The 15,449-nt window shown below is 44.7% G+C and overlaps 1 protein-coding gene across 3 annotated transcripts in view; it reads right to left on the bottom strand.

The window, feature by feature from the left end:
• The window catches only part of AGBL4 (AGBL carboxypeptidase 4), a 1,546,465-nt gene that overhangs the window by 14,027 nt on the left and 1,516,989 nt on the right, over nt 1-15,449 (bottom strand). For all 3 annotated transcript variants that reach the window (XM_063712471.1, XM_063712476.1, XM_063712485.1), the window contains exon 12: nt 3,120-3,216. In XM_063712471.1, coding sequence (XP_063568541.1) covers nt 3,120-3,216 — 97 coding nt within the window. The remainder of the gene's footprint in view (nt 1-3,119; nt 3,217-15,449) is intronic.

Here is a 15,449-nt window from a genome sequence, read left to right as displayed (position 1 = left end):
TGCTTGCCTTTATCCTCCATAAATCTGAGCACACAATGGGCAGGGGCTATTTATAATCCTCTAGCAGTTGGCACAAGGACTGGCACGTAGTGGGCTCCAGTGTGTTGAGGAGCTGATAAGCCCCCTTACACACATATACACACATCATAACTTCACCGCGGAGCCAGCCCTCCCAGCCTGTGACTGAGTCTGAGTCCACCTCTTGCTCAGAGGCCACACTCATGCTCTGTTTACCTACAGAAGCACACCTGCCCTGTTCCTTCTTCCTGTCTGATTTTGTCCCCTTTGCTGGAGCATTTTGGGCTTGCGACTGTACCACTGTGCGCTAAACAAAATGTGGGACCTCATCTTTGGTCATCAACGTCATGCCCCTGAACCTGAGCTCTTGTGCCCACATTGCTGCCCCTCCCGAGGGACCCTATCTGAAGGGTGGCCCAGTATCCAGTGATGCTGGCAGGCTTCTGCCAGCGTGTGAGCAGAAAGTGACATATTGTAATTATCCATGGAGATGGGAGAAAACAAAGATTAGTTTTGAGTCAAAACATGTAATTTTCCTTTAAAGCCAGACTGCTCTTTCACTTAAGCTATTTGATGCTTGGGTGGAAAATAATACAAAAAAGGGGAAGTATTTAAATCCCAAATTAGAGCTCAGAGTCTTGTATCCTCCTGGGAACTCATTTTTAAAGGATTACTGACCAATCTAGAGCTAAGTGGTGCTCGCAGTTTGATGAGGCAGAGGTGTGTGCATAGGGAGGACGTTATTAAGTTTTTTCTTAATTTAAAGGTGGGTGCATTTAGCTCAAGTCCTCAAAACTCTGAACTCATGAGGAAGGAGCTCTCTAGATCTTTTCTGAAGAGGGCTCCAAAGCTCAAGGCAAGGAAGTGCCATGAACAGTTAAACTCAGGGCCCTGAGATCTCCCCTATGTCCTTTAGATCCGTGTTGGGGTTCCATCCTCTCCCATCTCCATGAACTCTTCACTGGTAGACACTGAACACACTGCACTGCAGGGTGAGGGCCTGTGCTCTAGTCCTGGCTCTGACCATATGACTCTGACCAGCTCCTTCTGCTCCCTAAGTCCCCATGTCCTCATCTGTATCATGAAGAGAGTCTAGAGGATCACTAAGGTCTCCCTGAGTGTCAGCACCATTTCATTGGTATATGACAATGCAACATGCAAGAAAAAAATGATTAAATATCAAGATAATTTTATTTAGGCAGAGGACCTGAAAGAGACAATCCCCAAATTAACTTGTAAATGAGATTCTAAGAATTCTTTTGAGTTTTATAAAGCTTTAAATGTTTAAGAACTTTAACCATTCAAGAATGACTTCTAAGAATGAACTGAGCATTTTCCTTCAGATGTGAGCTCCTCAGAGGCAGGGGTCATGCTTTAATCAGCCACTCATCCCAGCACTTCCCTCCTGTCAGGGGTCTGGCATAAAGTGTTGCTTTTCCTGAGTGAATTAATGAATGTATATATGCACGTATGCACAATGCAGGACAGACACTTCAGGGGCACAAGAAATAGACGTGATTCTCCTGCAAGAGTTTCTAATATGCCATGGTGGTGGGGCACAAAGACCCTAGATGATTTAGAAACAATCTGGGACAGGGTATCAGAATACCTTGTCATGAAGACTCTATGACATGGGGCTAAGAGATGTATGACTCATAGCATTGTGGAACATAGGCCCTGAAACATCACCCAAACAAATAAGTCAAAGACTTGCCCTAGGCCTTGATGAGTTGGTTGGAAATCTGGGACTGCAACCCAGAAACTGGAGGACGTGAAAACATTTGTTGAGCATCTACTAGCTACTAGGCACTGTACTAAGCTTGTATCCATTCTACAAAACCATATTTAGAGATTGTTGTTATTATCCCCATTTATAGTTAAGTAGAAAAAAGCTTCAAGAGGCCAAGAAACTTGCCTAAGACCCTATAATTCACATGAGTCCGAGACAGAATTTGAACCCATGCTGATGGACTTCTACTTGAGGTGAACCTTAGCTAGACTTCAATTCAGCTTTCAAATCATAAAAGCCTAGGATGAAATGCTGGCTCTCCCAAAAACTCTTTGACCTCAGTCATCTCAGACCTTCTCATCATCTTTCTGAGTCTCCTTTTCCTCATTTGTAAGATGGGAAATATAATGTCTATGAGGAATAAATAATACAATGTACACAAAGTACTCTGTACAATAAATAATGGTGATTTACATTGTTTTTATTAATAACAGGGTAGGGAGGAAGGTGCATCAGTGCAAAGGCCCTGAGGCACCCACATACATGAGCAAGGTCATGGCAAAGGTCAGTGGAAAGAATGGTCTGGCAGGGGCCGGGAGTTGGGCATTGTCATGTCCTTCAAGTAGGATGGACCACTGAGGGAGTGGGACATGAGTCTAAGAGGTAGGGCAGGGCCAGCACATTCCATATGCCATGTGACGTCACTGTTCTCATGCTAGCTGGGTTCACAGCCAGTGGTCACGGAAGTGCTTCAGGCTCTGGCCAAGTCCTTAGACAAGATGGAGGCTCACCTCCTGACCTTCTCTCCTCAGTGGCCCTGCAAGTTGGCCCCAGAAGAGGACCCAAGGTAGAACTTCTCAAGGGTGTGTCCTCTCCAGCCCAAATCTTTACATCTTGAGGGAAGGAGACTATCATGTACTGACAGCACTGTGCTGGGTGCTTTAACACATATCTCATAATAATCATGTATGTAAGGACTGCTGTCCTCACTTTATAGATGAGGAAACCGAAGGATCAGAGAAGTTCATATAGGAACCCCAGAGGATGAGGTATCAGGAGAGGTAGCACATAGAAACACCCAAATTTAGAACAATGACTGAGCCGAGCTCCCCAGCAAGCCCCATCCCTGTGGATTCCCAAGTTAGAACCCGAAATGTGGCCATGCCCTCACTGTCTGACCCCTTAACGACACTTTCTTTATGCTCAGGAAATATGCTCTTCTGCCCCATAAAATCTCTGTGGCAGGGCCAGGATTATCTTTCCTGCTGCACAGATGGGATGCTGAGTGTCAGCAAGAGGCTAAGGGAAGTTGTCCCTGAATACAGCCAGTGGAGCAGAACTCAAGCCCAAACCACTCTGCTCTGCCACTTACCGCAGTCTCGGCATGGGAATTGCCACCTTTTCAACCATGGGGTTCAGCCGATAATAGTCCAAAAAGGTTCTTGCCACGTTCCGCCCCAGCTTCATATCTGCAGGTGTGTGGGTTAAGGAGCAACTTCGAAAAGAGATTGAGACAGAGTGAAAAGAGGACTACTAATAAAAATAATAACAGTAATACAAACAGTTACACCACTCATTGTTCTAAGCTTTTTGTATGTGCTCTTTTTTGATCCTTGAAAAACCTTAAATGGTAATCACTATTATTATCCCAATTTTATAGATAAGAAAACTGAGGTGCACAGAAGTGAAGTAAGTTGCCTAAGGTCACAAAACTGGGAAAACTGTACCCTGAAAGCCTGTGCTCATAGCTTTCAGGGTACAGCCCTTTGGAAATCACTGGACTGCTCTGGTCTAGCCTCAGGTGGCTCAGGATGGAGCCAGGTAAGCAAAAACCCCAAGGGCAAGAGACATTTGTTGTATACAGACCAGGGCTGCTTGACCCTTAGGGCTCAGTCATCCACTTTAGTAACCTCAGGCACAATGGTAAAACCCTGTAACCCTAAATAGTGTTCCCACTGCACCTTGAAATTCCTCTGAAAATGAATCTTTCTGGTAAAGATTTGTGGCTGTAAAAGCACAAACTTCTTGGGGAACGGCCAATTTCATATTGACCATTAACACCTTAATGTGAATGAGTACAACCATCATTATTCAACAACAGAATATCTTCTCTGTGCATTATAGCTCACATCTCTGGGCTTCATACATGTTATTTCCTCTGCTGAAGTACCTCTCTACCCACTCCTGCCTTCTCCTTGGCTAATTCATACCCCTTGCTTCTCTAATAAGGTGATATCTCTTTATTAGAGCCCTCCAGGATATTCTTCTCCTCTCTTCCCAGAACTGTGACTGGTGCCCTTGCCCCACACTTTCATGACTCCTGAACTGGCTTCATTCAAAGCACTTATCACTTATCTCACAGCATGGGAATTATGTGTTTACTCAGCTTAATCCTTAGCCATTGCTTCTCCCTCATCTCTTGGCTCTGAACAGCCAAGCTGTCACTAACCCTTCTCCAAGACACCTCCCATATCTTGAATGTTTTCATTTCTTTCCATCCCCCTAGAATAGACCAGCATCATCTTTCTCCTAGATTGCTGTCACCCTGTCCTAACTAGTTTCCCTGCCACAGAATTGCTCCCCTCTGGTCCATTTTCTACGGTGCAGCCGGGGGATTCTGCAATGCAACACTCACTCAGCTGAGTAAAACACTTCAGTGGTTCTCAGTTACCCTCAAAGTCCAAATCTCTGAGCATGATTTACAGTACTGTTCATAGTCAGGTCCCTGATTATTTTCTCAACATTATGCTTACTACCTCCCACCTACTCCCCTTGCCCTTCACGTTCCAGAAACACTGAGCTGCTTCTGCCTCCAGGCCTGTGCCCATACATGCCATCTTTCTAGATCACTCTTCCTCCTTTCACATGCCTTCCAGGACCCACTCCTTCTCAGCTTCAAGAACTCAATTCAGTTGTCATTCTACTGGATAAGTCTTCCTTGGCTGCCCTTGCTGGGATAGGGTCTCTCCTAGGTTTTCCCACAACCTCTTCTTCCTGGCCTTCACCAACCAGAGTGCTAATCATACTGTATTTTACCTGTCTCTCCTTTTCAGCAGCCCCTTCTAGCCTGCAAGCTCTATGAGGCGGAGGTCATATCTGTCTTACTCATCACCTAAATATCCACATACTCATCTGACTATAAGTATGAAATATATATTTGTTGAATTAATAAATAATAGCTGGCTGGATGCAGTGGCTCATGCCTATAATCTCAGCACTTTGGGAGGCTGAAGTGGGTGGATCACCTGAGTAAGGAGTTTGAGACCAGCTTGACCAACATGGCAAAACCCCATCTCTACTAAACACAAAATTAGCTGGGCTTTGGGGCGCATGCCTGTAACCCCAGCTACTGGGGAGGCTGAGGCAGGAGGCTCGCTTGGACCCAGGAGATGGAGGTTGCAGTGAGCCAGGATTGCACCATTGCACTCCAGCCTGGGCAACAAGAGTGAAACTCCAGCTCCAAAAAAAAAAAATAAATAAATAAAATAAATAAATAATAGCTAATACTTACATAATGTTTAATATGTGCTAGGCAATCTTTTTTATATATATACTTTAAGTTCTGGGATACATGTGCAGAATGTGCAGGTTTGTTACATAGGTATACACGTGTCATGGTGGTTTGCTGCAGCCATCAACCCATCATCTACATTAGGTATTTCTCCTAATGCTATCCCTCCCCCAGCCCCCAACCCCCTGACTGGCCCCAGTGTGTGTTGTTCCCCTCGCTGTGTCCATATGTTCTCATAGTTAAACTTCCACTTAAGAGTGAGAACATACGGTGTTTGGTTTTCTGTTCCTGTGTTAGTTTGCAGAGAATGATGGTTTCCAGCTTCATCCATGTCCCTGCAAAGCACATGAACTCATTCTTTTTTATGGCTGCATAATATTCCATGGTGTATATGTGCCACATTTTCTTTATCCATTCTATCATTGATGGGCATTTGGGTTGGTTCCAAGTCTTTTCTATTGTGAATAGTGCTACAGTAAACATACGTGTGCATGTGTCTTTATAGTAGAATGATTCATAATCCTTTGGGTATATACCCAGTAATGCGATTGCTGGATTAAATGGTATTTCTAGTTCTAGATCCTTGAGGAATTGCCACAATGGTCGAAGTAATTTACACTCCTACCAACAGTGTAAAAGCGTTCCTATTTCTTCACATCCTCTCCAGCATCTGTTGTTTCCTGACTTTTTAATGATTGCCATTCTAACTGGCGTGAGATGGTATCTCATTGTGGTTTTGATTTTCATTTATCTAATGACCAGCGATGATGAGCTTTTTTTCATATGTTTGTCGGCTGCATAAATTTCTCCTTTTGAGAAGTGTCTGTTCATATCCTTTGCTCACTTTTTGATAGGGTTGTTTTTTGTCTTGTAAATTTGTTTAAGTTCCTTGTAGATTCTGGATATTAGTCCTTTGTCAGATGGAGAGATTGCAAAAATTTTCTTCCATTCTGTAGGTTGTCTGTTCACTCTGATGGTAGTTTCTTTTGCTGTGCAGAAGTTCTTTAGTTTAATTAGATCCCATTTGTCAATTTTGGCTTTTGTTGCCATTGCTTTTGGTGTTTCAGTCATGAAGTCTTTGGTGCTGGGCAATCTTTTAAGTGCCTCATGTATATTGACTCATACAATTCTCACAATAACCCAATGAAGTAGGTATATTATTCCCGCTGTTCAGAGAAGGTAAGTGATTTCCCTAAATGTTGGGCACCTAATGAAGAGCTGGGATTGAAAGTGAGTACTCTGGCTGCACGTATTTATTTACCTTCCCAAACTACCTCTTCAGCACCTGCACCATTCCATATTCACTTCTGTGTCTCTCTTGCCTAATACGTGGTAGGTTACTCTCCACCTACTGAGAAACAATACTCATACCCCTGACTCGGGAGTAGGTGAGGGGGGCATGCAGGGTAATATGTAGAGGAGGAGGAACCTGGGGTTGGTCCTAGGGGATCAGTGGAGAAGGACCATTCTCAGCTGGGCTATAAAGGCTGGACAACTGAAGGGGCATTTCGGGGAGAAGACACAGAGTGAGCAACAGTGCAGAAATGATTTACCATCCATCCATCCATCCATCCATCCAACCATCCATCCATCCATCCATCCATCCATCCATCTATCCATCCATCCATCCATCCAACAAGCATATATGGAAGCCTCCAGTGTGTCAGGGCTTGTGTGAGAGGAGTGTTTGGTGGGAGGGGTCTTGGTAGGTCATAGTGGAAAGGACAAAGTGGAGTGGGAAGAAAAGATGCAGTTGCTTGCATTTGCAGGATTGTTGGGCAGTTGCCACAGGCCTTCCTTCAGTGCTGTCTGGGGCTGGGCCAGGTCTCCTGGGCCATTACTCCATCCAGGACCACGGAGATGGACAAGTGTTTGAGAAATAGGCAAGTGAGTTCTCAGTACCTTCTTCAAGAAGTCCCCAGGCTGGGGTTGGACATGGCCTAGGACATGGAACCTAGCATTTACGGAGCACTTAATATGTGCCAGGCACTGCACTGGCTGCTTTGCCTACAAGTGCATTTTAATTTTCAAAACAATCCAGTAATGAAGGCTATTTTATCTCTTTTTTTGCTACGGGAGGTTAAGGAGTTTGTCCAAGGCCACATAACTGGTAATGGCACCGTCAGGACTCAAACCCAGGCAGGTTTGACTCCAGAACCATGAGCTTTCCACTATCCTGGCCCATTTCCTGATTTGAAGGGAACTTTTCTGTCAAAGCCTGAGTCATCCCAGGCCAGTGCCTGATGGGAGAAGGAAAAACACCAGACAAGTTGTTTATGACAGTGAAATGTACTGCAGGCTCGCTGGGCTCTGGGGCTGCCACCTGCTTTCTTCTTCTGGATGTGACTGACCTTCTCTGTCCTCTTGTTTAAAAAGTTCACAAGCTGGCACTGGGCATGATGTCTCTGAGCAGCAGACTCTGGAGGCAGTCTCACTCAGCTTTCACCCAGCCAGTCTCCAGTTGGCTGGAGGAAACCAAATGGTGGTTGTGTGCACCAGCAGTAAGAGCTACAGGGCACAGAGGAAAGCAGAGGTTCCTGTGGATTGAGCTAAAAGATTGCAGCAAACATTTTGGAGGCAGATGTATTTAATCCAAATCCTGGCTCTGCCACATGCTGTGTATGGCAGATCGTATTTTCCAAAGATGCCTGCAACAATATCTCCAATCTCACATGTTATTGTAGTACATGACCTTGCCACTCCTTCCACTGAGTAGTATACTCTTCCCTTGAATTTGGGTGGGCTTGGGACTTGTTTGTAACCAAAAAAACGGCAGAAGTGAGAGAAGTGAAATAGTGGGATTTCTGAGGCGAGGCCAGAAAAGGTGAAGTAACTTGTACTTGCTTGCTGAAATTCTCAAGCTGGAATCCTGAGCCTCCATGTGAGCAGTCTGACTGCCCTGAGACCCTGAGACCCTGAGACCCTGCGACTACAGAAAAAGAGAAGAGAGACATTCCCAGCCAGCCTACAGCTCCTCCAGCACTCTACTGTTCCATCTCCAGCCATTGTCTGACTGCAACACACCACTATTCAAGCTAGAACCACTCGGCTGAGGCCTCCTCAAATTTCTGACCCACAGAGAACATAGGAAAATAGCTATTGTTTTAAGCCACTAAGTTTTGGGGAGATTTTCTAATGTAGAACTAGAGAACTAGAACACTGTGTGACCTTGCACGAGCCATTTCATTTCCCTGAGTTGCAGTTTCCTGCTCACAGCATTGTTGGGATGAAGAGTGTGACTGCACCTAGTTGATGAATAACATAGGGGTTGGATGAATGAATGAATGAGGAAGAGATAAGCCTGATCCCTTTCTCACCATTCCATACTGAGAGCCAGACTTAAAGCAACTGTAGGAGGTAGCCTTGTAAATCAATCCTCTTGAACTCTGCAAGGGAAAGGAGATGGGCTGTTCCAGTAAAACATGCCACTGTAAGGTGTTGATCATTTTGGACAGGATCTGTTTAAAAGCCAGTGTTTTAAAGATGGGCATTGTCTGGGACAACTCTCTTTCCCTTCCCCCTCCAACCCTATTACATATTCCCTAACCCTGAAAGCCTCACTCCAGATTATTTACTGCAATGGCCCTGCTTGAGTCAAGAAATAGGACATGGGCAGGAGGAGAGGAGGGATTGATTGAACATTTTCAATTAAAACAAGCTGTCTTTGAACAAAGATTTAAAATCCAGGCAAGAAGAGGCAATAATTCTCTTGGCTGGAATGCTTTTCATTGTATTGTAGAATTAAGAGATAAAAAATTGGGGGTGAAAACTCCCAACTATTCATTATGAACAAAAATCTCAAGATGGTCTGTAGGTTAAAAATCTCATCATTTTCAGGTTCCTATGTAGGTCATTGATCTGTTTCTCAAAAATGGCAGGGTATAGCCAGCCACATGGGGAAGATGGAATCAAGACACTCAAAGCAATAAACCAGGAGAATTCAGCTGGGATTGTCCAAAACTTGGACTAATTCCATGACTTCCATACAGAGCTCTTTTGAAATAAAGGGTGGGTGTAAGTAGCCCCAGCCTCCTATTTAATGGGGTCCTTCAAAAGGTAATGAAGGTTTGAATATTTACTGTTCATTCTCATTCATTCACTCATTCCTTCATGCATCCATTCAAATGTTTGTTGGGCTCCTCCCATGTATATACTGCTATGAAGAGGACAGGGATTGGGGTTAAAGGAAAATTAGACAAATACACTTCATAGCCTAGAGAAGGAAACTGACATGTTCCGGTTAACTATTATTACCTGGGAGGCTGTTGCACTGTCATCTTCACAAAAGCAGGAACTATTTTTTTTAGAGTTTACTCCGCAATGCCTACAGTGTAGTTACTATCACCAATCCTCACCAAAGCCCTGCAGAGTCAAAGTACAATTCTACATATATTTCACGGATGAGGAAATTGAAAACCAGAGAGTTTACATAACTAATTCAGTCTCGTGGCTTGAATGTAACAAAGGTAGCATATGAACTTCAGTGTCTTCTAACAGCGTGCGTATGTTGTTTCCTTTCTTGAGTGTAATCATAAATTCAAACACAAAATTCTGTGGATGTGTGGAAGGAGACTGAATTCCAAATGGAGGAATTGTGAAAGGCTTCATGGAGGTGCACATATAACAAAGATTTGAAGGACAAAGACCGGTCTTAAAGCGGGAGGAAGAGAAAGACAAGTATCAGCAGAGAAACGGAGTGTGGCCAGGCACATGACCTGAAATAACACAGAAAAGGGTCCGAGGGCCCATGTAGCTAACCGTGTAGAGTGGAAGGTGACGCTGAAATATTAGGCTAGAGACAAGTGAGTGAAGGCTTTGAATGCCAAGTTAAGAAACTTAAACTTCTATTCTGTAGGCAATAAAAGCCAATGAACATATATGGGTTGTATCTGTAAATATAAATTTACTCAGTGTATATTTAATGATCATCTACTATGTTTATTATGTTCAGGTTTTTTGGAAGGCTCAGGGTATACTATGGTTAAAAACAAAAGAAGACAAAACCAAGACAATGGTTCTTAAGTCTAGAAGCAGAGACAAATAGCGAGGTAGTAAAACAAACAAACAAACACACACACACACACACATAATTGCAATTGATATGTACTATGAAGAAAATGCACAGAGTCTGTACCTGCAGATAATGCAGGCATGGGAAGTCCTCTCTGAGGCAGGGATGTGAACTGAGAGTGAGCAGTGACTGCAGCGGTACCTAAGAAGAGGGAAGGGTGTCTGGGAAGGGTGCTCGGGTGAGAGACGGAAACTGGAAGAGGGCTGGCGGAGGGCGATAGGCAAGGGCTAGATCACCAAGACCTCTTGGCCACCTTAAGGAGTTTGGACTTTCTTGGTGAACGGGAGGCTACTGAAGAGTTTGAAGCAGGAAAATGACATGGTCTCATTTTTATTTCCAAAGGTCACTGCTGCACTAAAAGAGAAGGCAAGAGTGGAAGCAGGCAGAGTAGCTAGGGATGACTGCAAAGGTCCAGGGGAAGACAAGGGAGGCCCCGGCTGTACAGGGGCAGTAGAGATGGGAAGATGTATTTTTGGGAAGAGCCAACAGGACCTGCTGCCAGGTTGGATGTGGGGCCCAAAGGAGAGGAAGGAGTGAAGGATGACTCCTTCATCTTTGGCTTTAGCAGCTGGGTCGATGGGGTGCCCTGATCTGGCATATGAAAGAATGTGGCAGGGGAGAGATTAGGAGGTCAGTTCAGAGCATGTTGGGTTTGAGCTATGAGAGATTAAGTATCCAGGTTCTGAATCAGAAATGGGAAAAAATCAGAAAATGGGAATTGTTTCTGAATTTTCAGCTCTTTGGGATTATTCATGCCACAAATTCTTGCTGACTGTGCAGTGTGTTCCATTCTGCTCAGGTCTCCACCTCTTCCTCCCTGCTCTCAGGGTGTCCCAAGGGCTTTAGGAGAATGGCAGTAACTGAAGGATCATCCGTTCTCCTGTCTCAGGGCCTCAGATCTGGGGCCTTGAGTGTGCACACAAGTGGGAATCAAGAGACCAACGTGGTTTTCATCATTAACTAGCCATGTGACCTTGGGCCATTTCCCTTCACTGGGCCTAACTTCTCTGTGGGTAAATGTAGTCTCTCGAGTCCTTTTTCAGTTAACATGGTATATTCAAGCAAAGCCCTCAATACAATAAGCTTATGAGAAATCCCATCCGCATTCTTTCATTCACAAATATTTATGGAGAACTGACTATGTGCCAGGTTATTTTAGACACTTGGGATATACAGTGAACAAAACTGGCAAAGACCTCTGTCTTTATGGAGTTTAAATTCTAGCTATGGGAAACAAGCTGTAGACCTAATAATACACGTGTAAATTATATAGAATGCTGGAACGTGGTAAGTGCTATGGAGTAAAGATAAAGAGTAGGGTAAGGGGAGTGCTGGGGCCAAGGAGAAGATCGCAGCATTAAGTAGAGTGCTCAGAGAGGCCTCCTTGAGAAGGTGGGGTGGGGATGGGCTTGGGGCAGGTGAAAGCACTGCCCAGCACCGAAGCGGAGTTAATCCTCCTCATCTGAAACACAGCCCTGACCAGTCATTTCAAAATTAGGCTCTTGCTAAATCCAGCCCAATCCCAAACTGGGGATAATAATCAACCTCAGGGACAAATCCTCCCTCATGGGGTCAGGAACACCTCTTTCGTGGTAATGGCTGTTTTCTGTCTCCAGGTCCAGGTCCTCTTCACCTCCCAGAGCAGCTTCGGCGGAGACAAGTCTCACACACATCCTCCCGCCTGGCCTGCGGCCTCCCTTCCCTGTCCCGCTCCTCCCCTTGTGGACTCATCTCTGAAGCTTTCTCCATACTTCTCACTCCCTGCAGCTCTTCTAGAACCCTCAGCAAGCTCAGCTGGCCTGACTGCACTGAAGGGTGCTGAGCTCTACCCCACTTCTCAGACACAATAACCCACTTCTCCTTTCCCCCTAGTTGTGGGCCATGGCAGCTCTGATTACCATCCCCATTTTGCAGATGAAAAATCAGAAGTCACTTGTCTGATGAGTCACATCAAGTATTGGCGCAAGGAGGATTGAAACCCATTGATTTATTCACTCATTTGTTCATTTATATATTCATATTAAGTGGCTTCTATGTGCCAGACACTGTTCTAGGAGCTAGGATACAACAAAGAGAAAACAGACACATCCCTGTCCTCATAAAGGTCTTTTCTTGCCATTATCCTGCTTCCAAATAAGAAAATTGAATTCCTACCTGCTCCCTGTTTGGAAACTCCCACCTAGAATTCATTTTCTGCTCATACTCCTGCCCCTCCCAGCAACAGATGATCACCATTAAAGGGGGAAGATTAATTGTGCAGAGGGATAGGCCAAGGAAAAGTGATTTCTCTTTGGTAAGGCTGACAGCACTGCTAGAATATTAAGAGGCACCTGCCTAGGAGCCTCTAGGTAAAGCTAGAAGAAAAATGTGACAATGAAATGTCTTTGGTCTCTGCCTGCCTCACCAATCCTCCCACAGTGTCGGACAAGTGCATGACTAAGCAGATGAATCCTTCTCTGAAGTGCAGTGTGGAGGCTGCAGATGCAATTGCAGAGTCCTTTCCCATTGCAGGCAAGTCCAGAGGCACCCCCTAGGTAAGAAGACCTGTGAAAGAGAGGAGAGGGAGAGAGAGGGAGAAGGAGAGGGAGAGGGAGAAAGAGAGAAAGAGATAGATAGAGAGAGACGGATTCGAGAGTCAGGGGGAGACAGCAGGAGAGAGGAAGAGACAAAGAGGCTGCAGAGGCAGAGACCAAAAGCGAAAGAGATGCAAATGGACAGAAAAATACAGAGAAACTGGTCAGGATGAGGCAAGAAGATAAGGGGAGAAGGATAATCAGAGCGGCTGAGAGAGACTCAGGCTTGAAAACTGAGGAGAAATGGGGTGAGGGGCGGAGAGAGAAAAACAGGGATCAAATGACAGAAAAGGAAAGAATCAAACTGAAAGAGGTGTGAGAGAGATATAAATGTAGGCAATAGGAGAAGGGAGGGAGAGGGGGGAGAAAGGCAAAAGATGAGACAGAAAGAGACAAAAGAAAAAAATGCAGAGAAGCACAGTCACAGAGGACAGACTGTAAATGAGATGCATAAGACTGAAATAGAGACAGGAACAGTGAGAGAGACTGAGAAGGACCGAGAGAAGAAGGTGGAGAGACACAGATAGGGACGGGAAGGGAGGCCTCTTTTTTGATGGGTGAAATGCAATTCCACAGAGTAGGTATTTCCTGAGAGGCTCACTTCACGGAGGAGGCTGGAGATGAATGCTTATACGGAAATTGTGGGAAGAGTGTCCAATTCATCACAGAATGAATTAAAGTTTGGGGTAACTATAAGGCTCGAAATTAGTTTTCCATTGCCACTGTAACAAATCACCACACACTTAGTGGCTTAAAACGACAGAAATGTATTCTCTCAGTTCTGGAGGCCAGAAGTCAGAAATCGGTTTCACTGGGGCCAAAATCTAGGTGTCACAGGCCTGCATTCCCTCCACAGGCTCCGGGGAGAAAACAGAGAAATAGTTGGTTTCTGGTGGCTGTTGGCATTCCTTGCTTTGTGATCACATCATTCCCATCTCTGCCCCCATGGTCACATTGCCTCCTCCCTCTTCAGTGTATGTCAGATCTCCCTCTGCCTCTCTCTTCTAGGGATACATGTGATTGTATTTAGGACCTACCCAGATAATCCAACATAGTCTCAACCTCCCATCTGAAGAGCCTTAACCATAACATTTACAAAGACCTTGTTTCCATATAAGGTATTATTGATAGGTTCTAGGGATCAGGAACTGAATGTCTTTGGGGGACATTATTCAGCCTATTCCACACTGCCTGAGAGTTCATCTGCTTAGCTAAGAGCTGGCATATGAAACATCCTGGCATACCCAGGACGAAGGTGCTGGGTATCAGGGGTGGAGTTCTGGCTCTGTGTAAGACACCTTGCTGGGTGCTCCACCAACTCCACCCCACCTGACCTACACAAGCAGCAAGTGGATTTACCAGGATTCAGACCCAGATATGTCTAATTTCAGAGTCTTTTTTGCTGGCATTATTTGCTGCCTCTCAAGGGCAATGTTGCCTACTTTACTTCTTAAACATAGTAAACCTGCTCCTCCTCTTCCTCCACTGCTATTGCATTGTTCAGATCCTTGTTTCTTATCTGAACTATTGCTTCAGCATCCTAATTGGTCTTCTGGCTTCCGGTTTCTCCCCATTATTGCTGAGAATGATGTTCTCACAATTGCTGACCTTGTCACTTCCTGACCTACAACCCTACAATGATTCCCTGTCATCTCCAAGGTAAGACCTAAATTCTCAGATCTGGCTTTCATGGCCTTCCATAAGCTAGTATAAGCCTTATCTCCTGACTCTGTATTCTGTTGTGCATGTATTTAGAAGGCCAGGTTTAAAGTCCAAAAAGCACGGGTTTTAATCCTGGCTCCTACATGTTTAGCTGTGTGAACCGGGGCAGGCTATTTACTGTCTCTGAGCCTTAGTGTCCTCATCTCTAAAATAGATAATGCTTCCTACCTCAGGATTATTGTACTGATTAGAAATTATATATCCAAGGTACCCAGTACAATGCTGGTATGCAGTAGCTTTTTTATTATCATTACTACATAGTGAAACTGTCATCTCCAACAAAGTATGAGCTCTTCAAGGACAAGAGTGTGTCACGTTCACATTTGTTTCCAGAGTTATTTAGCATGTTAGGCCTATGAACAAAGGTAGGGAGAAAAAGCAAGACAAAAACAAATCAAGCTGAGAGAGAGAGAAAGAAAAGAACAGAGAGACAGAGACAGGGAGAGATGAAGAAACTATTTGTAAAATTCTGTGTTTTGTGGACGTTCGGTATAACATCTTGTAGGTTTCTTCCATGCTGTGTGCCTTGGTTTCCTCTCCTGTAAAATTGGCAGGCAGTTGAACTAGATGATCTCTAGTTCTAATTCTCACTCTCTGCTCTACCCTGGGAAAAACGTTTCCCTGGAGCCGGGGATATCCTTTCTGACCAAGTAGATGAGGGGCAGCTTTATCAGGTGTGACACTGCTGCCCATCACCCTAACGGGGTCTTTTGAAGAGAAACCAGGTTAGAGGCTGGTGGGCTAGAACAGATGGAGATCTGACCTCATTTATAATGTGCCTGATTCTGGATAGGATAACCTTGGTGGGTATGTGGACTTTAGACC

This window comes from Pongo abelii, chromosome 1, assembly GCF_028885655.2.
Source record: "Pongo abelii isolate AG06213 chromosome 1, NHGRI_mPonAbe1-v2.0_pri, whole genome shotgun sequence".
Classification (NCBI taxonomy): Eukaryota; Metazoa; Chordata; class Mammalia; order Primates; family Hominidae; genus Pongo; species Pongo abelii.
This window is presented reverse-complemented; position numbering and strand designations above follow the sequence as displayed.